The 23,343-nt window shown below is 40.4% G+C and overlaps 1 protein-coding gene across 5 annotated transcripts in view; it reads left to right on the forward strand.

Annotated features, from left to right (window-relative positions):
* The window catches only part of EPHB6 (EPH receptor B6), a 73,261-nt gene that overhangs the window by 6,723 nt on the left and 43,195 nt on the right, over window positions 1-23,343 (forward strand). For 3 of the 5 annotated variants that reach the window (XM_030471821.1, XM_030471822.1, XM_030471824.1), the window contains exons 2-3: window positions 10,125-10,343; window positions 21,536-21,600. In XM_030471821.1, the coding sequence (XP_030327681.1) occupies window positions 10,125-10,343; window positions 21,536-21,600 (284 nt within the window). Of the gene's footprint in view, window positions 1-10,124; window positions 10,344-16,589; window positions 16,663-21,535; window positions 21,601-23,343 lie in introns of those variants that run through there. The other 2 variants (XM_030471823.1, XM_030471825.1) reach the window with 2 other exon arrangements.

Here is a 23,343-nt window from a genome sequence, read left to right on the forward strand (position 1 = left end):
TTTTAAGTTTAATACTTTGCTTTTGAAGTTGGACATGGCTGTAACAAGAGCAGTAAGCCCCAGCGTTGACACTGAAATATAAATAAGCCTTTGAGGCACAGAGGAGGCAGGATGAGCTCTGAGATTTATATGTTATTGCTTTCATCTCTGGCATGAAAAATAATACAAATATGCATTCGAAAGAGATGCTATGAGCCTGAAATATGCTTCTATTATATATCCTTCTTGTAACCTGCTTGGCCTTCCATTTTCCTGTTAAGACTTTTTTCTGTTCTACTGAAGTATTAGTGGCACATAATGTTCCTATTTCCTGAGGGTGGAAACAACAAACTGGAAATGCAGGATGGAGGAGGAGGGAAGGACCTGAGAATAGAATTGGCTGCTCTGCAGGCTTTGCCAGTGACAAGTTTAAATGTTTAATGGGGCTCTCTAAACCCACTTTCACTACACATGGGCTCCCTATGGTGCTTCAGCTAGTTGTTCCACCCAGTCATTCCCTTTCAGGTCATCTCTCTTCTTTGCAGCCTTGATCTATCTCACTTCTCTTCAAGCTGCCATTTCTGCCTCGCTGCTCTCTCAACTGTCTCCTAGACAAGCGCCAATTTTGGGCAGCCTGATTCCCAAAATCAAAGCAAGAGGCTGGTCTGAGCATTGAACCAGCATGAATCATTAGTGTTGTCCTCTGCATGTCTGCTACAATGATTTATCCATATATCACCTACAAGAGGTAAAAGAAATTTAAAGACCAAGTCAGATGTTTCTGAATTTGAATAGGACCCTTATATTGTCTGTTCCTCTTCTTCAGTTCAGTCATTTTAGCAATGAGACCAAGGTACGAGGGAAGGAGAGTGAGTCTGAATGAAGATTATGGATTTAAAGGCTAGAACTGAAGAGAGAGAAACTGCAGAAACCATCTATTTTCTGAAAGTATTCCCAGAATAAATTCTAGGTCTCATAGCTCCTGTTTCTGTGTTCGTACTGTGCCTTGAGAGATTGCTACTGAGGTAGCTCCCTAGCTGTTGGTTACTGCACAGTGCAGTAACACCTCCTGCAAAATTAGTAGGACTACAGCATAGTGTAGTGTTGGTGTGCAGTTCTGTGGAGCATGATCAGCGCAGTGCAGGATTATTCTATAGTGGTTTAGTGCCTAACACAAACATGAGACTCAAACTAATGGTGGAACAGGCAGAATTCCCTTATAGGCAAACAGTGGTCACATAAGGATGAAAAACACTGTACTAGAAGTCTTCTCAGAGCCATTTTCTTCATAGCTTCCTAGTTTTGTGCATGTATTTCCACATCAAACACTCTAATTTACATGCTGGAGTTAAAGCTTGTGTGTTTTATAGTCTGTTGGTGCAGTCAGTTAAGTTTAAGGGAATCATCTTGACTGAAGATAATTTCTTATTCCCACTTCCGTTCAGGGAAGATGTTATGTTACAGGCCTCTGTTATGAACTCGAAAACTGGTATTTGCAATAGATGTGGGATGGAAGCTAAGGTGGTAGTCAACTGCATGGAGTGGAGTTGGGAGAGGAGGCTGGGACAGCAGACCAGGGCAATTAGCAAGTTAGTGAAGTGATTATGCCTCAGTTCTTTTCTGCCTTGTTTTACCAGGCATTATTTCCTTGCTTCTCTTAACAGGAGTAAAAACAGTGATGATAAATAATGATAATGATGCTAATAATTAAATAAATAAATAAATAAAATTAAATAATTAAATAAAATTAAATAATTTTGAAGTAGCTTCTATCTGCAGATGCATGCAGCAAACAATTTGAGAACCAAGTTCTATGACAGCCTAAGGCTGTGAAACTGGTTAAAATGGAAAAAAAGTAGTTATAATTAACCCTTAAATCATGAAGCACATTCTCTGAAAACCCAAGTTGCCTCCTTGAAGCCAGAAAAGAGGTTAATAAAAAGAGCAGCACCGAAATGAAGATGGTTTAATATTATTAGTTCCTTCTGTAGTCTGTTTTGAAATATCAGTTTCTGTCATGGAATGAAAGGTAACTTCAAAATGCAGGGAATTCCCAAAGAGGAATGTTATCTTTTAATTGACTGTCAGTGGCGCCATCATAAGTTTGGATATTGTGAATAGGAATAGCATGTATTTTTTGCTTATGCTAAATATTCCGTACTGTAAAACCCTCATAAAGTCAAAAGCAAAGTTAGAGATGAAGACAGTAAGTTTATTTTTACAAAAAATGATTATTTACCGCAGCTGAAGAAAAGCTTAATCCTCACTAAAGGGCTTTGCAAACTTTTGTCCATGAAGAGCAGTTTAGGAAAAGTATTCTCAGTTTGGTTTTTGCTCTCTATGCGTGTTTTGAGTGCTTGCGGGTAGATCTTGGTTCATGTATCTCTAGACATGCCCTGTAAGGCTACATTCTTAATTTAAAATGGGAAACAACATTAGTATAAAACATCCTTTTCTTAGGCTTATCTGTATCTTTTGTAAGCCACTCTTACTTTTACCCCCACCCAACACTTTGGGCGCTTGATTTGCAGATGCTTTCACAGACTTGGTGAGGAAGGGTTATTTGTTTGATTGGTGGCTTTGCTTGGCTGGCCATTGCTAACACTGTGATTGGCCTCTTCATCATTTTCCATCCATCAGCAATCAGAACTGGACATGTAATAAAACTTTAACTTCAGATTAAAAAGAAGCAAGATCAGCATTACTGAGAAGATGAGGATATGATTTTAGGGACATTCTCTTTTACGTCCCACATCCTTTGTTTAAATACTGTTCACGAAAAAGTTTTGTTTCCCTACCCTTTTTAAATGCCAAAATAAGATGCATCTTTTTCCTTGTTGTTTTCAAACTTGTTCTGTCATAAAATGACTGTGAAATTTGAAGCGTTTACTTAAACTGAGCTGTTGCAAATTGTACCGGTGAAGGAAATGTCAATTTTCAAACAATCTTTATTACCCAGCTTTTTTTCTGCATAGAAGGGAAAGTGTGTCCATCTTCAGGGATACTTCAGTCCAATCCCCTAAACATAAAGTTCTGTGCTAAGCATTTTAGAACTACAACCTTTTACACAGTGCTAGAGAAGGATTTGCTTCTATGCCCTAGTACTTGTCAAAGACCTATTTTTATCCTCTCTGAAGCCTTATGTCTTCCTTTTGTACAAGATAAAAGTATACTTGTTAAAGATAAATCATACTTGAAGTTGAAAACATCGTGTTTATTTACACATAGGTAAAAGTGCATTGCAAGGATCTGTGCAGAGTTGTACTGAGAGAAGTGTCCTGAGAACTTGCAGTAAAATTTATAAGAGCACAGTGAAACCATAACCAGTAAGTACAGCTATCTTCTCATTCCACCGGAGACGAGAAATGTGATGGGCACCTGCTGATTCTTTTCTCTCTCTCTTCTTTCTCCAGTCTCCCTTATTTACTGTATGAAAATTTGATGGGAGTAATTTCTGTATCACCACAATTCCTATTATTTTTAGGAGAGTTTCTATCAGGCAAATGATGGATAGCAGACACAACAATGCATTCATTCTATAATGTTGTCAGTATTTTAGAGTGGGATTTTGCTTCCAGATGTTAACGTTAGAAACTTGAGTCTAATTACCAATGTTTCTTTGAAAAGTACACGAATCACTATAAAAATTGCCAACTAAGTCAAATCTTGTGAGGTGGGAAGAGTTTTTATTTAGGAACTTTGTTGTACTTGATGTGCATGTAAGTAAAGTACCTAACAAGCAGGTGGGAGAAAGAATCTGTATCTTTAAAAAAAAAAAGTAAATTGCAGTAGTTTCAAGAGATCAGTGTCCATCTGGTTGGGCACAGCAGAAACATCATGGGGAGGCATTGAGAGAGCCTGTGGAAACACAGAGCAGCAGCAGTGAATGAATCTTGGTTAGGAAGAAAAACTAGGATCACAAGCAAAGCTGTGAGATTTCTCTAGCCAAGTATATATGTCATGGCAGAGAAGAAAGTCAAATGAAAGCACTGTGGTTATCTAAGGAAATGCTAACATGGCCACCTGTATGGGTTGGAAGACAGCACGAAGGCTCGGAATCTCCCCAGATAACCTTTAGGATGTACCTAAGGAGTCATCTGTAGGGGGCTGCTTAGCTGTCCATCACTCCCTTTTTTTAATTAGTGCAGATATTAGGTACCCACTGAAGATGATTCAGCTCAGTTCACTGACTGTAGAGTGATTATGCTTCTAACCTGGGCACTGTATCTGAGCCTCAAGGGCTTAAAAAAAGTCATCTCTTCCTTTCAAGGGCTGTGTAAGTTCTTAACTTATATCCCACCAGGAAATGCATAATCAGAGCATGGAAGATCATCTTCAAGACTCCTGTTGTTTCCATGGTAAACAAGGAAATAAATAGCTTTCTTTGGAGAGCATTCAAAAATCAGCCTTTGGATTGTCATTGTAAACTTAAGGAATCCCAAAAGACACAGGCACAACCTTATTTAGATAATCTGTAAGAAACAAATGATCAAGCTGGCTAGAGGAAATCTTTTATGAAGTATGTTGTTGAGAAAGAATTCCTTTAAGGTTAGTTATACATTAACACCTATAGCATTCATCTCCAAATTAAATTAATAAACTGAATGGGCCATAAAAAAATATCCCCAAGGCTTTGTAACAAATTCCACTCTCGGATATTTTTAAAATATTTTGGAGTCATTCAAAATAATCTCAGACAGTAACAGAGGACAGAAGGATATTCAGCAACTATTGAAACGATTTCTATATTTAATGAAACATTTCTCTGTGCTGCTGTATGTGTCCCAGTCATAAATTCTTTTAAAAACCACATTAACTCCATAATATTAAAATCCTGAGCGATAAATGATATGTGGCTTTCTCCCCATTTACTTCCTGTTTGGGTTGTAGAAAGATTTCTATGAATACCAGTTAGTGTAATTATTGTCTAGGAAAGGTAGGCAATGTTATGTCATGCTCAAACAGTTGCACAGGCATTGAGTAACAGTTCTTCACAACAGCATTGCAACGTTTATCCTAGTGGCCGTAGCTGCAAGGGCACCTCAGTGGTGAAGGAGCAATTATTGTAGGAGAGAACTGGGGGGAAAGGAGGAGGTAAGGCCTCTTGGTTGGTGTATAACACTGTCATAGTTACCTATTTATCATGAATGAGAAGAAGTATTAATTCCACTTTTTGTACTCTGCCTAAATGTGATGAATCGGTGTGCAGTACAAATTAATAGGACTTGCAGTTTATTGACTATGCCAGATGTTGTACTCATTTATCTTTTTAATGCTTCTAACTGAGAGATAATATTAAGCTGTTATGAGTCATAGTGCAAAATGTGCAAGAGGTGGAAAGACTGTGCCTGCAAAGGTACAGCATTCTTCTCTGCCCTGAAGAAGTGTTGCATCTAGATGCTTTGTGTGAGAAAGAAGTATGACAAATATGATGGAAATCTGTTGAATTGAGTGTTGCAGAAGGAAGCTATACCCATATAATGATTTCTAGTGTGAAACAGGCCTGGAGGACTTAATTAACAGTGAAGGAGGAAGAAGCATTGTTCCAGTGGGAGACAACAAGGTGATTTGGAAAAGTTCTTGCAACAGCTAAGAGGAATAGAAAGAGTAAAAATCTGGCATTTGTATCATTTCAGCTTCAACTAGTAGAACAATTTTAAATAGATAGAAGTACTTTGTTGCACAGGGATAGGTATCTTTTCAAATCTGTTGCAAGGTCAAAACAAGGATTAGATAAATTCCTAAAGAGATACTAAAGAGAATGGATTGGGGTATACACTCTAGCAACCCTACTCTTGTACTTGTGGATGTTGGAGGAATAGTGGGGGAGTGGACCACATAGAGGCCTAGCTTGCAAGCTGTCCCCAAATAGCACCTCTTCTCGCACTGAAGACACAGAGAAAATGTGGGTTAGATGGACATTAATCTGCTTCAGTGTTCGTGTGTTTTGAAAAGTAGTTTGCACTAAAGCACACATAACTCTTGTTCTCTTGACTGCACATTCAAAACCACAGCAAGTGTTTTTCCAGTAAGGAAGGCTCTCGGGAACTCTTGATTAAGAACTGTCAATTTTTATATTGTGTTGACAGCCCCATTGTTTCCTATGGCTTCCATGCCTCCTGGGAATAAGATACTTGGACCAATACTAGAGGTGGGGATTTCTTCAAAGTAGTGCAGGATGGAGCAAGCTCCTTGCAGTGGATCAAGCTCCTGTCAGCTTTTAGGGAATAGAATATTGGAACTGCCCTTAGGTCTTGTGTAGAAATTAGAGGCTATGGCACTAACAGTTCCTTCTGCTGCCTCTGCTTTGCTCTGATTTCACAGAACTCAAAGAAACAGCTACATTCCATTCATGGAGAAGAAGAAACTGTCAGGCCCTCATCTTTTCACCAGGAGGCTTGTGCAGTGCCTGAGCAAACTAGCTTAATTCTTAATCCTAAATGCCTAATTCCTCCTCTGAGCCCAGACAGGTGCATTGTTCAGATGAAAGCTTAACTGCTATTTTATGTTAAGTTCTGCAGCGTTGAATCAAAAGGATTAGAAAGCAAGAGGTTTTCTTTAAAGCTTAGGTCCAGCAGAACCTGTGACCAGCAGAGAATTAATACAGTTTATGTAGTTGTCACTGTTCTTGATCAGTCTTGGGGTGCCAAGGAAACCCAGAAAAAAAAACCTCAGTCCGTTCCAAGGAGATCTCTCTTAGATTTGCCATGTGCGTTACCACCTCCATCAAGACTGAAGACGTAAGCCATTGCGATGCTCTAAAATGACTACGCAAACCTAGAAGCAAATCTGCTTCCTTTCTAATAAAAACAAATGCACTGATGGAAGAGAATTTCGAATCAATGCCTGACCCATTTAGCAGCACTAGTGCCCTGTGGCTCTTAAGGTGTCGTCATTGAGAATGCTTGAACTTTGAGGGAATCCTTTATTTGCATATGGAAACCACTGCAGCAGTACTGGCTGCGTGAAATACTTCGTGTTTGCCACAGTTTACATGCAGGATGGGCACACTGCAGTGCCCTTTGTGACAGAAATCTCTCAAGCACAGACCTGTACAAGTGTCTGTTGTCCCAGTAAATACGGGAGCACTATCACTATCTGTCCTGTAGCACTGAGCATCATTTCTCTGAAGCCTGTACTAAAGTGTTCCCACTTCAAATTGAGTTCAGAAAAAGTGAGAAATCACAGCACTGGCTTGGTCTGGTGAGAAGAAACAGGCTGTAAACACTGCCAGTTAAGCCAGGCATACTGTGTTTCACATTCAAGGCTTTCCAGCTGAAATGGTTTGTGTTTACAGTATTGTGTAGAAGAAGCCTTGAGATGCTGGGCAAAAGCTAATTCTTCTATTGAGATGTACAATGAAGAGAGCAAGGGAGATCCTGAATGTATATATATAGGGAAGAAAACAAGATCCCAGTAGTCATTCAGCACAGGAACAGATGCCCAAAGCAGCTGAGGAATCTCCATGTGTGGAGATGTTCAAACTCGCCTTGAAAATTTTCCTGAAGAATTCTGCTGCCCTGCTGGTTGTTCAGCTAAGAAACCAGGGGGTTTGGAAATACTGGTGATGATTGTATTCATTGCTCTTACTGGGATCTTGAACATAGTTACATTTTGGTAATCCAGATACCACAGTGATGGTGCCAAAGTAAAAAAACATGATAGCATTGGTGAATAATGTAAGATAACTTGGAGACTTCCATCTCTCATCTCATGGAGCTTGATACTAAAGCAAAGGCAATATATAAATGGTCTTTTCTGACGGGTTGGGATCTTCACTGTTTTATAGCGTTGAATCATTAAAAACATTTGGATCCTCAGGAACTGTCGTGCTTTTCAAATACTGTATGGTTTTCTGGACTTGCAGGCAGTTGGAGATCATTCTACTGGCAGTATATACCCAAGGCAGTATATACCCAAAAAATGGTTTCATGGAAGGGTTAGCATAAGAAGGATTGACAGCTGGATAGCAAGTTCTATGTAGCTGGAAGAGAGCGAGCTTGAGAAAGGGCATTTAAGGAAGTTTGTTGAAGGATCCTGTGCATGGAAGGTGTATTACTTTGCAGTAGGATTTGAAGGAGAATGGGGGATGGTGTATTCTGTAGCAAGGAGAAATCTGTCTGAAACCGGTTTTGGAAGAAGTAACAAGCAGAGAAGGCCATGGAAGGGTGCTTGTGTGGACAAGAGAAGAGGGTGGTTTAAAAGTTGTGATGGTTTGAGGTTTCTGTTTAAGTAGTTGGGTGTAGGGAAGAAATAGTAGGAGAACTAAAGAATGAAAGATGAGTGTCTTTGGGTGTAGTCAGATTCTGCATACATCAAGTGCTGGGGGGAAGGGCAGGGCAATTTAGGGTTTGGTACTCTTTAATTCAGAGAGGCTGGTACTTCCCTCCTACTCTCCCTTAAATGCTTCCATAATGTTCTCCTCTACCCTTCATGATGGAGTAAGCGTTTTTCACTGAGGTGTGGAAGAGGCACAACCAAAAGGAAAGAAAAGTTTTACCTTTTTTAACTGCTAAATCAAACCCAGCTTTTTGGTTTCACCACAGTTCCTTTCAGTGAAAAACAGTTTTCCAGTGTCATTCAGAGAAAGGCTGTATGATGCCTCATGAAGAGTGGTGCAAAATTACTGGGATACACTGTCTGCCAGGGTAAGCCGAACAGATGTTGTGAGAGAAAAGTGCAGGTAGGATGGAAGGAGAACAACTGGTTTTCTTGGTGCCAGAAATAATTTTGTGTCTGCTTCTTGGTAGTAGGGGTTTTTAGTTCCATCTGTTTTGTGGTAGCAAACTGATTTCTACCTTACTTATTATCCAGTAATTTCAAGATGTTAGCTGAAGATCCAGCAGCCAGAGCATATTTGGGTTCTGTTTCCCCTCTGCTATTCTCCCATTTAATCTTCATTTTTCCTCATTTATGCTTAATTGATTTTATTTTTTGCTTTCCTCACAAATAATGAATCAAAGCTTTTGCTTCTTCATGAGGTCCTTTAGTTTCCTTATGTTTTAGTGATGCCCAGGGTGCCTTTGATTCATCTGTGTTTGGTGCTGTAGCTTCTGATTATGGGCAGTGTAAGAGAGAACTATTCCATCCTGTCCAGTAATTTCTTCCCCTTTTTAGTAAAGCAAATAAAATTGCATTCCATTGCTTATTTGCCTACTCTTCAGGCTGCTTTTTTCTCTGCTATGCCGATCTTGCTCAAATTCCCCATTGCTAGGTTTTCAGATAATTGCAGCGAGGCTGCCCCTTTTAATTACAACTCTTTTCTCCCCTATTTCAGCCCAGTTATTGAGCCATTTCTCCATATTGCCTGAGATATTTTTCTTTCTCCTTAGCTACGCTTCATTGTCTCACTGAAGACATTGAAGTGTTTTCAATGCTCTGCACTAACGGGACCTAAAGAAACAATACACACTGGCTTTTTGCATGTAACCTACATATTACCATGATATTTGTCTGCTGGGCTGAGAATTGGGCATATGGAGCCAGAAATACCTTGCTTGATCTAATGCAGTGCTGGATTAGGCTACACACTGCTCCCTGACTGTGAGATAAGCCTTTATATCAGTTTGTCACCCATGACATATTAATGGGAAAAAACCTGTCCAGCTTCAATAGTGTTTGTACAGTCATATGCTGAAAGGGATAAATGCCTGTGTCTGAAATGCAATTACAAGTGTGTTGGCAGTGCAGATTTGTATTGTCATAAATAGCAAAAACTCCTGTCATGGCTGCTGCCCTGCAGAGTCCTGAAAAGGCAAAGTGTAAATTATAAGAGACAGAACTTGGAAAGCATACAGGGGAAATAGAATGCAGACCTTCCAAGAGACATTGCCAAAGATGCAAAGGGTCGGAGCTTAATGAAGAATACAGCCTATACTGTGGAACAAATTAACATTGATCTGGGAACTCCACTCTCACTGATGCCTTCAATATATCAAAATCTGTGTGTACTGACAGTGTACAAAACAACTGGGACTGAAGTCTTGAGGGGTGGGAGGGCGTGGGTATATGATAAACACTGGGTCTGGGCTACTCTTTTTCACCTGTATCTTGGAAGTAGTAAATGATGGAGTGGGTGTAAGAAACCTGCCAGTTTATTATTGTGACCTGATTTCTCTTTCCACCCTCTGTTTTTTGTTAACCAGTATTTCTGTGCGAAGGACTCTGTGCTTTGATTTGGGAAGATATTAAAACGCTCCAAGAAATCTCTGGCCACTTCAAGTCAGTGGTGTTTGTTTTTTGGAGATGGTGGTATCTACACAGAGTCTTCATGGATTCTAATGCTGGCATCAGTTCAAGGAGAGTGGTGGGAATGGGTTCGCTCTGGATGGTCTGCTGCTTTCATCTAGTAACCTCACTAGAAGGTAAGAACAAATTTGGTATAATGCAACAACTCCACAGCATTTTCTCTAGAGACAAAAGTGTGCTTACCAACATGCTTATCCTATTCCAGATGAGCATTGGGCACATGACTTTGTTTGATGGTTGATCGCTATCTCATGAGATGTAAAAAGATACTAGTATTTTTTCTAGTGGGACAGGCAAACAGTCTTATGAAGGACCATTAATGAACATTTTTACTAGCTATCTTAGAAGTTACAGTAGCAAAGAATAATTTTTTTTGCCCTGGGAATAAGCTCCTTGTTTATGCTTTGCATGTATTTGATTCCTGTTCTTGCACCATGTTTGTTCTTTGCAACAATCTCTCTATGTTTATGCTGTTCTGCAGGGCAGCATCCAGTGGGCTGAAATCAGGATTTTTTGTCTCTAGCATCTGAACAACTGACCTATATATATATATATGGAGAGAATGCTTTGCGTTAACGAGAAGAGGCAGTTTGTGTTCAACCAGCAGAGGAGAGGAGGGAGAGAGCAGTGAAGACAGGGTAGAAAAAAGGTGGACAGGGGAAAAGAGAGGCCAAGAAAATGGGAGGAGAAAGAAGACATTATAGGAGGGAGCATGATGAGAGCAAGATGTAAAATGAGAACTGTAGGAGAGGGTTAGAGAAGGGCGGAGGTATTGTAAACAATCCTCTTGTTTGTTCCAAGAAATACCCTTGCAGCTACATGTGCTCAGTGAACTGCACTGTTCTGTGGTAAATGTTCATCTCTTGCGTATGTGAAAGCCTCTGAAAAAAGAGAGGGAGAGGAAATCAAAGAGAGACAAGGAAGGAAAAACCTTCCCTAGAGGAAGGGAAAGGAGCATAGTGTGAGATCTAAGAAAAAGGTGGAGATTTGGAAGATGGTGATGAAGAGGAAAGCTTGTTAAAGCATCCTTTCTCTTAGTAGGAGGGGAATGAAGGGGAAGGTTCAGAAAGGAAATAATTGATGTAAGATTATAATACAAATTCTTAAATCTCTGCAACGCTGTTAATCGTGATTTAAAAGTGATTTTATAAAGCACTGTGTTATTCCTTAGTGTGACTGGTAGAGGAATTTAGATAGAAAAGGGAGGGGAAAATGTCCATTCTGTGCAAATATGAAGTAACTCAGTGATGCCTATAGGAACTGACATTTTTGGAATTCAGTGATCACTCCCATAAGTATGTGGAGTTTAGAAAACACAGTGTGATACAGCTTCATAGATCACATGGTTGAATTGTCTGGGTTAAAATAGGACAGTAAAATTCTGCCTATGGAGATGAAGCAGTAAAGGCATGCAGTGAGCTGAATTTTAACTCTCAGTTCAGAGTCAGGGGAATCAGCAGCTTGCATTATGACTGTTCTACATGGTCCTAGGATTGAACTCTAAGGACTGTGTAATTACCTCTAATTTGCATCTCAGAGGTAAGTGTTTTTGTTGTGGTCAAGAAACAAAGAAGAATTATGCATTGGGGATGGAAAGTCTGATGATAACTATGTAGAAGGTTTTGCTTTACTACACAGTTATCCATAAGGAATCAAAAAGGCCCATGGCCATTTTTTTGACTCATTATCATATATAGTAGAAACTTGAACTAGGTGTTTCAGATAGAAGTTGAAAAATATATGTTATATCCACTATGGTCTTTAGTTTTTGTAAGGTTTCTTGTAAGTTTTAGGTGGTGTCTAAAATACATCTTGCCTCTAACTGTAGAGGATTGAAAATCAATCAAGATATTTTTTCTTTGAAGTGTTTCTCAGCCATTTGAGTTAGATTTAAACAGCCTGAAAGTAAATCATTTTTTGTCTCAAACTAAGCTTTGTTTGAAATTTTCTAACAGGAAAAATAGTGTTGTTAAAACATTAATGTAAATTGTTAAGAATAGCAGGGGAAGAAAAGTACTGAAAGTATTCAAATCATCATGAATAGAGTAAATACTTTTTATGCAGAATGCTTTTCAGATATAAGGAAGGCAGTACCCTTTTGCAGGACTTAATGGGACTTTAAACCCCTTCATGATTCAAAAGTAAAGAAGTTCTTGTGAACAACTGAAAATGTTTTTCTGGTTGCTGTTGTTGTTGATGATGCATAAAAAGGAATTAGGCTGAACTAATTTGGTACAGATCTACTATTTGGACACACTGATTTCACTAGGCATGAGCATGTCTATCCAGAGTTTTCCAATGATGATTTTTAGACTAGGAAAAAACCTTCATGGAAAGCATGAGGAAAAACTGTTTTGCAAACGGAAGACATTTGTAAACATATTATTTTGGCTATAATTATAGAATCATAGAATTGTTAGGGTTGGAAAGGACCGTAAGATCATCTAGTTCCAGACCCCCTGCTGTGAGCAGGGGCATCTTGCACTGAACCATGTCACCCAAAACCCCATCCAACCTGGCCTTGATCACTGCCAGGGGCGGAGCATTCACAACTAATAAAAGGAAACAAGACTGCACAGAAGTTTTTCGTAAGATTACATTTCCCAGTGTTTATGGCTCTGCAAGAGTTTTTGAGGTTTTAGTTTTGGAAACGTTTGTGAGCTACACGCTGGGTGAAAAAATACCTTCCCCCCCCCTCAAAAATATGTATAGAAATACACAGAAATTTTATTTCTGTGAGTATCTATATCTGTACTGTAATTACTGTCTACAGTTTTATCATTTTTGTAGGTTAACCTTCCCAACTTTGAAAGTTAGTTAGTGATGAATAGAATTTAAGAATGCCTGATGGGCTACAGTCACGGTAACTGAAAGCAAGTGATAACTTGCTAATGAAATAGTTCTTACTAGGGCACAGAGTTGAATATTGGTTTTGCTTTGACTGTGTTATAAATGTTTACAGCCGTAAACACAAGCGGAGTTCATTTTGCAGAACTCATTAATTACGTTCCAGAGGAATTATGTGTTCTGCATGTGAGAGACTGCATTTATTTTACAGGAAACTCTCCAGCCTGCAGGGTGGCTGGGCAGCCTTTCTAAACATCTTCCACAAGTTCAAGATGGAGGATAATTCTTCTGCTTTGGGAGAAACTTTTTGCATTAGAAGTGTCTCCTTGGCAGAAGGGAATATACAAGAAAAACATTGTGAGATCAGGCAGTCTTATTTCATTGTTTTCCCTATGTTTTCTGTGAACTGGTTGTTGTCTTGGGTTCATGAAAATAATGTATTAATTGCTCAAATTGGCTTGACTTTGAAGTGGAGGAAAATCATATCATTACATATCCTCAAAGGTAATCTTCAGAGTGAAAAATGCGATTGCCTTTTGTTTTGTTATATACAAAGAAACATTTAAATAGATGGTTTTTTACTTCAAGGGGGGAAAAGTAGAATTCGCTTTTTACTTCAGTTGCTTGTGATTCATATGAGTTATAAAATCCTAACAAAGATGCCAAAATCTTTGCCACGTGCTTGAAAAGCCCAGGAAAGAGGAATCTCCTGTTGTGGACATTCAGAAGGTGAATGGGACTGGGCTGGATGTGCAGTTTGTTTGTAAGAGGAGGGGTATCTCGGTTATTTCATCGGTCAGTCTCAATGGCTCTACTTGATTAGTTTTCTTCCATAACAGATTACACTGTAGTCCCTGTGCTAGGACATCCTCATTCCCTGGTATGTACCATAACCCTGTGTTGAAGCTGTTCACAAGCTGCAGGCTAGCTGTTGCTGCTTGGATGCCAGTAAGTCAGTAGAGGCTGTTCATGCTGCAACTAACACTTTTTATATTCAAAGCTAATTAAAAGTTCAAAGAAAAGGAACAGCCTTCTTGTAATATATGTAATCAGGGACTTTCAGTACATGCTTCAGTAAAGCCTTGGAAGACCCAAATTCACATCACACTGTACTGTCATCAGAGGTAGCCAGTTGATGGCAGTGGCAGCTGGATAAGTTCTAGACTCAATCGTGGGTGTTTGCAGAACAAATCTCTTAAGCTGTGGAAGAGTACATATTGTATTGTATGACTAGGAAATTTGTAGGTGAAAATTGAATTTGATTGCATCTGCAAAGTTGGAACTAAGCATTTAATGGTTTGGGGGTTTTTTTATTTATTTCCTGGTGTTTGCATTTCCGGACATCAGCAGAGGAATTAGTGCAACAAGCTAATTCTGGCGGTTTCCCTAGGGCTTTAACAAAAGAGTAGGGGAGGTAAAGAGAAAAATACAGTCATTCATAAAGCTTAAAAGCTGTGCCACCTGGCAAATAGCTGTGTATTTCCATATCATAGACCATTTGGCTGTCATTTCTCTCTTTCACAGATGGCATGTAACTCCTGATTGTGGTGTGAGAATTCCTTCATGTGGATGACAACTTTGATGTTCTGACAATGTCAACATTTTGATCTGACATAGAGAGTAGTTAAAAAATATATACTTCATGAAACTCACTGAATACATATCCCACTGGCCCCAAATAGCTTTTTTTATGAATTGCTTATGAGTACAGAAGTAATACAGGAATATTCATTGCAGGAATATTTTCACAATGTAGGTTTATCCAAGAAAAAAAAAAATCAAACTCATTTGTCTTATATAGGATGGTTTTATATATATTCTCTTCTATTAGGAGGCATATTTTATAACTCTATAGCTTGTGTTTCATGTTAAGTCATAGCTGACTTTTAGAAAATAACAGCAATTGTTGAGTAGATATGAACAAGTAAGATCTTTGGGCTATTTTTGTTTGGTTTTTTACTTGTTTCATCAACTAATTCTTGAAAAATAAAATACTTGTTACAGATGCATATGTCATTAGCCACTTCATCGCAACAGCTAGTTTGTTTAGTTTTGGCAGAAGTTCTAGTGTATTCAAGGCTTCCCAAAGGTTTCACTGTATTCTCCAAGTGATAGCCCCCATATATATAAATGTATTTGCTCATCTGTTTGATAAAAGGCTCCTCTCCCCACACTCAAAGGAGCACAGAGGAACAATGTAAAGCATGGGAACCTGAGTAACCTAGTAGAGAAATAAGCACCCTGACCTAGCTTCTCCCGGGACTGCCACAGGAGTGTGATCTGCCCATTGAGTGGGAATGGAACCCATTAAGATAAGTCAGTGGAAGCGCTCTCTAGAACACCTTGCAGAATGAGGGTGATTACTGCCCACAGGGACATGGGACTTATGTGATGTAGGGAAGATCATTTGGGGCTTCTGCAAAACTTCCCTCCCCTTTAGGGGAGGAACCATAGGTGGGGAAAGGGAGGGATTGAGGTGGTTTGGGGGAGGATCAAGAGTGAGAAAATAGAGAAATAAGAGGCTGGTCATGTGTAAACAGGCTGCTGGTCAGTATGCCTGTCAGGCTGTGACCTGCACCTGATCACCACAGTCTGTCCTATCTTCTTATTAAATTCAGTTTTTCACTAGTTACCTGGGTGAGGGGGCTTTATTTTGTGTGTATATGTCTATATGGCGTTTAAATGACAGCAACTGGAGAGGCTGGAGTAGATGAAAATCAAGTGCCAGGAACTCAAGTTGAACCACAGGTCATAGGATCAGTGCATCTGTGATGCCAGCATCTGGAGTGAGCAAGCTTATATGAGTGAATCTGTTATCTCTAGCAAATATCAAGCCAGACTAGCTGTTTAGTAGAGTAAATGGGTTGGGAAGCCAGGGGTGGACTAGAGAGACCTGTTTGTATGTGTGTGTGTCTAAGCAAGTTAGCTCGAGGAGTTATCTACCAAAGGGATCAGGAGGTCCAGGCCAACTACTGGAGATACCTGAAGTTCTGGGGTTCCCTGAGAGTCTTGTCTGTGTATTGCATGTCTCTGTGCAGATGGAGAAAAGACAATCCAAGGGCCAGATCCTGGGTAGGCTGAGTGTCCAAGACCAGTAACTGGAGGGATCTATAGCGTGTGTGCTTGAGCATGTGTTTGTATGTGTAAGTATGTATTCTATGGAGTGGGGCAGCACTACAGCAACTGGCTGCATGCCTTGGAGGCTCACATGTCCAAGTGCCAGCAACCTAGTAGAAGGAAGAATCCAGGGCCACCTACTGGGTAGACTGCATGCCTAAAGCCAGTTGGTAAAGGATCCATAGTGTGCCTGTGTGTGAATGGATGTATCAGTGGGTGAGGGTGTCTGAAACTAGGAACAGGAGTGGGGCTGCAAGCTTCGGGTGCTTATATGTGTAGGTGCCAGCAAATGGAGAGACCGCAGATCCAGAGGTCAGCTGCTGGGGACTGAATGTTTAAGGACAGTTGTTGCAGGGATCCATATTATATATAAATGCATATATATTTCCCACTAACAGACCTTCACCCTGACCAGTCAGAAAGGGGAGCAGGATGAGACCGTTGGTGGTGCTGTTTCTGTTTGCATGACTGGTGAGTGTTTCTGTCTGTGTTGATCTTCGTAGCTGGCTGTATATATGCAGTGCCTGCATGTGTTTGTGTGTGTGCCTATTGGGAATACCCACTCAACCTTGCTATTGGTTGGACCTGTGGACGTGGAGCTGCAGCAGCCTTGCTTACACGAGGTTACTGGATTTAGCAGCCCCTAAAAATATATTTGTACAAGCTCAGAGAATGCTTTCTCTTTACAACCCTTTTAGAGAGCATTTGCAATCTTCCTACTTCTTCATGTTCGAGGTATGATCATATAAGGCAGAACAAACCCACTAATATTTCAATTCTTTTCAAGAAGTCTGTTAAGCCAGAGAGCTTTGCTGCTTGAGGCATTCAGCTGCATAGCAAAGCAAAGTCTCTGAGTGTTACCTTTTACCCTAGTGCCCTTTGCCTTATCTACCAATGTACATGAACATCTGGATATATTCAGAATTCAGCTGGACAAGGCCTTGAGCAAAATACTGTAATTTAGCCTGGCCTTGAGAGGGGTGTTGATCAAGATGACCTCTATACCTCCCTTCCAGCTTGTTTCATTCTGTGATTCTATGGTGTGGTCATTCTTAGCCCCAGCCTCCTTATCCCAGAGGTAAGGGGATTCTTTCGCTGTCTTCTCAGTATCAACTTTTTTTTCAGTGGTTATGGTTTGCCTAGACTTGGATTGTATAATTCCCTCTTGCACCATTCCACTGTTAAGACACTGAGGGCAAGTGTTCTTCAATCCAGAAAGCTGGCCATCTCTGCAATCCAAAAAGCTGTTAGAACATGTCTGCCTTCATGAAGGTTGTACCGGGGTCAATCATCTTTGGATGAATTGTCATCCACTTGCATCAGGGAACATTTTACCTGTAAGACAAGCACTGAACTGTCTTGCTTGAAAGTATAGGCTAACCAAAATCTGAAAATCATTGACATGCCTATTCTGAACAGCCTGGTCTGTAAAAGCAACTTCCAACCTCTGCCCAGTTGATCTTCATGTTGACATTATAGTATAGTGTAGTGTTGACATTATACTGTCATGTTGACAGTATAGTATAGTGTAGCCCAAGAGATTGGTTTGTGGTGTTAAGTATAGACTGGTATTAGCATAAATCTTTGGGATTTATATTTCACCCTGGACTGCAAGAGCTGAGGACACTGAAATGAGAGTGTAGTTAATTCTGAATTTTGTTTGAAGAGTGTAATGAATCCATTTGACTCTTCTATAAAAAATGTGGTTTTTTTAATTCAGGGAAGAGAAATAGAGGAGAATATTTCATCAGCTACTTTTCTTTGAACTAAAATAAGTCTAATAAGAAATTGGAATCTCATTCTTCAAAAAATGTGAGATTAAAGCAGGAATCAAAGAATTGTCGTCATTTCATGTTTAAAAACTCCAGATTACTCAGATGCCTTAATTGTTCTTCATTTTTAATCTGGAGTGGAATATTGTTCAGTTGATACTCTGAGGTCACCTCAAGTCATTTGTATCCAGCAGCATCATAGACTGGCGTGGGTCTGATCTGAAATTGCAAAACCCTTTATTTTGAGCAGCATAGAAAAGGTGTAAACCATTTTTCTTCCAGGTTGGTAAATTCAGCTGAACAGATCATTGCTATCTGTACTTTAGAACAGCAGAATACTGGTCTTGCCCAGCACAGTGAGGATGTGGAATGCTACATCAGTACTAATAAAGTGTCATAATGAAGGCTTATACCTGTGCACTTCTATGTAGTCATTCATACAGTTAAATTATTAGCACAGTCACAGGTTTGGCCCATGCCAACTAACCTTACCCTAAACAGTGCTTAGGCATAGATCAGAGGTTAGGGTGGACTTAGGTCCATTTCTGAGAGATGGTTTGGATGCAGCCATGCACTTCTGCGGGGTTGGAGTTTTTAGCCATGTGGACATAAACCATAGTGTGCCTGTTGTCCTCAGCATTAGAAAGCAGTCTGACAGCTTGTTAGGTGTATGAGTGTACATGCAGCTAGTGTGACTGGGGATCTGATTCAAGGCATACAGCTAGTACAAGAGAGAGAAAAAGAATGAAAATAGCGAGGGACTTTTGACAGTCGGTCATCAAATAAGATTTACGCCCACAACATTCTTGTGTACTTTTCTTGGGTTTCTAATGCTTCCTGACTTAATTTATTCACTGTGAGATGGACAGTTCTGTCTGTTTCAGGCTGCCTGTATCTGTTCATCTGTGAAATACTCAGGTGCTTGATAAAGATTACCCTGCCCACTGGTGAGAAGCCATCTCAAAAATGTACTTCCTGCTGATTATGGCAGAGCTCAGGCTGTTGAGAAGTCTTTTCTATTTTCTCTCTTCCTTCCTTTCAAACTTTTTATCTGGCTTTCCATGCCCTGGTTAACTTTATTTTATTTTGTCTTTGAGCTTCCATGGGATAGTTGCATTATACTTTGTTAAATGGGAGAGCCAGACCTGATTGGAAAAAAAGGTTCTTTCTTTAATGAAAAATGACCTTGTACATTATTCCAGTATATCAAAGCCAGGTTTGGGAACTCAGTGGCACAGTACTGACATACCAGAGTGCTCCTCCTGTGCCAAACTCTGCAATTGAGACAGTAATGTGCACGGGGGAATGCCAAGTCCCTCTGCTGCCAGGACAGCTTAGGGGAAGACTATGCCTTAAGGAGCATAGGCCTTTCGCAGATGTTTTGCTGCTCAAAGGAGCCACCTGAGCTGAGCTATCAATGGGTACCATGCTGCTCAGCATTTCGTGAGGCCTGTTAGGTTGTGCTTTAGCTTTAACCAATAGCTCTTTCCAGTTCTGGCAAAGTATCCAGCCCAGATATTTTGCACTTTTAAAGCAAGGAACGGCATCGGCTCTTCACGAAGGTCTAAGAAATAAATGATCTCCTGTAGGAATATAGAGAACCTCAGTTTGGGGACGTCAGTGAAGCCTAAGGTCTAGATAAACTTGCTCACTTGATCGTGTCTGTTTTAGGATGAGTCTAGCCTTTCCTTTACACTGATTAATGTGGAATGAATCCCCAGGAGCACTGACAGGGATAGTGAAGTCAGCAATCCATAATTTGGAAATAGAAAGTATTGAGGATCTCTCCTGTGTAAGACATTGACAATCATATCATTAAACCTCTGCAAGGGGAATAATGAATCTTGTTTGTAAATAAGCTGGATATTCCTGTTGGGTTTTGGTTTTTTTCTGTTTGTTTTGGGGGACTTTTTTTTTAAACAAAGCAACAAGATAGAAAAAATAAAATAAGCAAACAAAAGGGACTTTTCAGAGTTTTAAGGAAAAACAGGTGATTTGTCCAGTATCTATCAACACAAGTAAATACCTATTGGATGGAGTCTTTCTTCCCCTGTGTCCTTACTATAAATGTACACAGAAAAGCACACATACTTGCGTATCAGTAACTTCCAGGGTAGTGTCAGACATTGACATTCAATTCTGGAGAATACTGTGTGTATAGCATGCACTGTCTTTGTCCCTGGACAGAGAATAGCATCTCTAAGAGCAGTCAAGGCTAGTATCTGCCTGTCATGGTTTAACCCCAGCGTAAGCAGCCACTGGTTCACTCTTTCCCCTCCCCCCTGGTGGGATGGGGAGGAGAATTGGGAAAAAAAGTAAAGCCCATGGGTTGAAATAAGAACAGTTTAATAGTTAAAGTACAACATAATACTAATAATGAAAAGGGAAGTAACAAGGAGAGAGAGAAAACTAAAAGTGGGAGGGAACAAAACCAAAACAAAAAACCCCAAACAAACGACAGTGATGCCCAATACAATTGCTCAGCACCCGCTGACCAATACCCAGCCTGACCCAGCCACCAATTGCTCCCTTCTGGGTAACTTCCCTTCCATGATGCGCTGTGCTATGGAATACCCCTTTGAGTAGTTTGGGTGAGGTGTCCTGTCTCTGCTTCCTCCCAGCTTCCCGTGCCCCTCCTCACTGCAGAGCATGAAACTGAAAAGTCCTTGATCAGGGTAGGCGATACTGAGCAACAACTAAAGCATCAGTGTGTTATCAGAGTTATTCTCACACTAAAGCCAAACCACAGCCCTGTACCAGCTGCTGGGAAGAAAGTTAACTCAGGAAACTGTCATCAGTGGTAGATGCAGTAACAATGGAAATGTAGACTAGTTGTGGGAATAAATTAGGCCTGTGAAGTTCTGTGTGTGCCCTACTCCTGAGCAGTACAATGCAAGAGACTATTTGATACTGATTTTCTGATAAAGCGGGACTCGTACACAGGTTTGCAGCCTAATTAATTCCCAGCTCCAGAACAAGGTGAATCCATTACAGGATCAGCTGGGTCATCATCCTAAACTCCCACAGAAATTTGGTTCCAGAGCTGGAAGCAAAAGTGTCTTGGCCTCGTGTCCATGTTTATACCTGCAAATAAAATGAGCAACCATGGTCCTGAGAAGACTTGGCATGCATTCATATAATTCATCTCTCTGTCTCACCCTTTGCTTTCCAAAAAGAGGGTGGCCCCATCTGTACTGCTTGTTATGGTAACTCCGCTCTGTGCTGTCAGTGTGCTTATGCTTTGCCTGGGAAAGTTTTCATCTGGCCAGAATATTGCCATGCAACCTGCTAACCATGAGTTAGCATGATTTTGTGCCCCATGCCTCTGCCCCTGTCTTGGGCCTGCTTGATTTACTACTATGGATGTAGCCTGTTTTATCTCAAAACATGAATGTATATTCTGTATGTCCGGAAGCCCTCTGTAAGACACAGTTTTGGGTTGGGTTTTGGGTTTTTTTTTCCAGAGATAATCTTGTGAGAGGCAAGTAAGATTTTAGCCTGACTTGGAAAATCACAGTTTGTTTGTTTGTTTGTTTATCTCTCTATTTATTTATTTTTTTAAATATAAACAGAAATACTTCTGGATACAACTAGAGAGACCTCAGAGATTGGCTGGACCACCCACCCTTCTGATGGGGTAAGCATTTCCCTTGTGCTCTTCTTGACTGCATCTGTGTGGGGAAGGCATGCAGGCATCTGATGAAGAACAGGAAACGAGCCCATGAAAATTATTTAATGGATTTTGTACACATGAACAATTGGAACACTGTGTGTGGTGCAAAGCCAGATAGGAGGATACTGGGTAGGATGCTATTGCCGCCTCATAGTTTCTCTGCTCACGGAAATTCCTGTCAAAGCCAGATCCCTTCCGCACATGCATGGGGTGCTTGGTCTGCTCCCATGGGTGGTGGTGCTCTCTGTCTCTAGCTCCTTGAAGAGCCATGGCTAAATTCTGCCTTTGAAATCTCTGAAGCAGGAAGGCAGGGGTAGGTTGATGCTGCTATGGGTTCCTGATCCTCGTGGAATGATACTGTGAAGTCTATGTGGCCTTCTCTGTAGATAGGGTTGTTTAATGCTCTTCTGGGGGACAAATCTGCTTTGCAGAGTTATACTGTGATTAGTAATCAGTAGCGTGGGTGTCAGTGATTAGCCAAATTGTGTAGTACCTGAACATCTGAAGGGTATATGAATCGTGTGTAAAACCATGTTTGGCTTGCCCCAGTTTGGCTGGGACACCTTATGCACATAAATTAGTATTTCCTTTGTAATTCTGTACTTTGCATCCTAACCTCTTTCCTCAGTTGTCACTGGCCAGTTGGGAATTTTCATTACAGGCTTAAAGGCAAAGGAACAGCTAGACTTGTGCCAGTTCAATGGAGCTACGGTCTAAATGTGTTTATCTATCCATTTTCTAGAATTCTGCCTATACATTCTAAGCATTTTGACACTCTCATCATGCAGATTGAGTGCTACCGTTCATAAACCAGTTCATAAACAAGTTGTTTATGCTGTGGGCCAGGATGTGGAGAACATTTAAAAGGAGAAGTAGCTGCCTGGGATCCCACGACTGGTGCACTGTGGGGTATACTTAGTCAATTCTGTGTAAACCTGCAGTCCAGCTGGCTAAGTTCAATACTAACTGTTGGCTTTTTACCTTAATGCCCAGAGCTAGGAAATGAATTTGAAGCTTGCTGAGACATGAGACACTACAGGCTTTCTGAAGCTGTCAAAGGGTGTAGGGCAAATAAAATTCATGAGCCCTGCAGCCATTGCTCAGGACCAGAAATGTGCAGCCGTGAGAGACATGTGTATTTATCTTGCACATGTTGTTCCTGACTGTGAACTCTCTAGAAGGTATGAATGTATAGGTATATTGCAGTCTTCTCTGTATTCTATCAAGCATCTGAGTTTAGCCTTTTCTGTCTGCTGATCCATGTTCCAAGCTTTACTTGCTTCCTTGGGAGGTATTTTGTAGCCCCGGTTCTTGACCAAGCATGAGATTTCTCTTTTCTGCTGGATTTGTGAAGAACAGGAACTGCAAACTCTTGCTGGAATAGCACAGACAAAGTAGCACTGTACTTTGTTCAGTATTATCTGTATGACTTGGAAGGAAGAGGGGCTCAAATAAGCTGCAATTATCCCATTGTTTTGTTGCTTCAGTAAGAGTGTTTGTAAGTATTCCATACTTAGTACAGATTAAGGTGACCCCAGAAAGCTGTATAAGATTTCAGAAAGTTCCTGTTTTCTGTTGTATGCTTTATGGTCAAGCAGAAAAAATGGAGCAACAGTTACGTAGATGGACAGATATTAGAACGTGATGGACATCAGAGAAGCTATCACCAAAGGGAGTGGATCCTGTTTCCTGCCACCTCCAGTCACA

This window comes from Strigops habroptila, chromosome 2, assembly GCF_004027225.2.
Source record: "Strigops habroptila isolate Jane chromosome 2, bStrHab1.2.pri, whole genome shotgun sequence".
NCBI lineage: Eukaryota > Metazoa > Chordata > Aves > Psittaciformes > Psittacidae > Strigops > Strigops habroptila.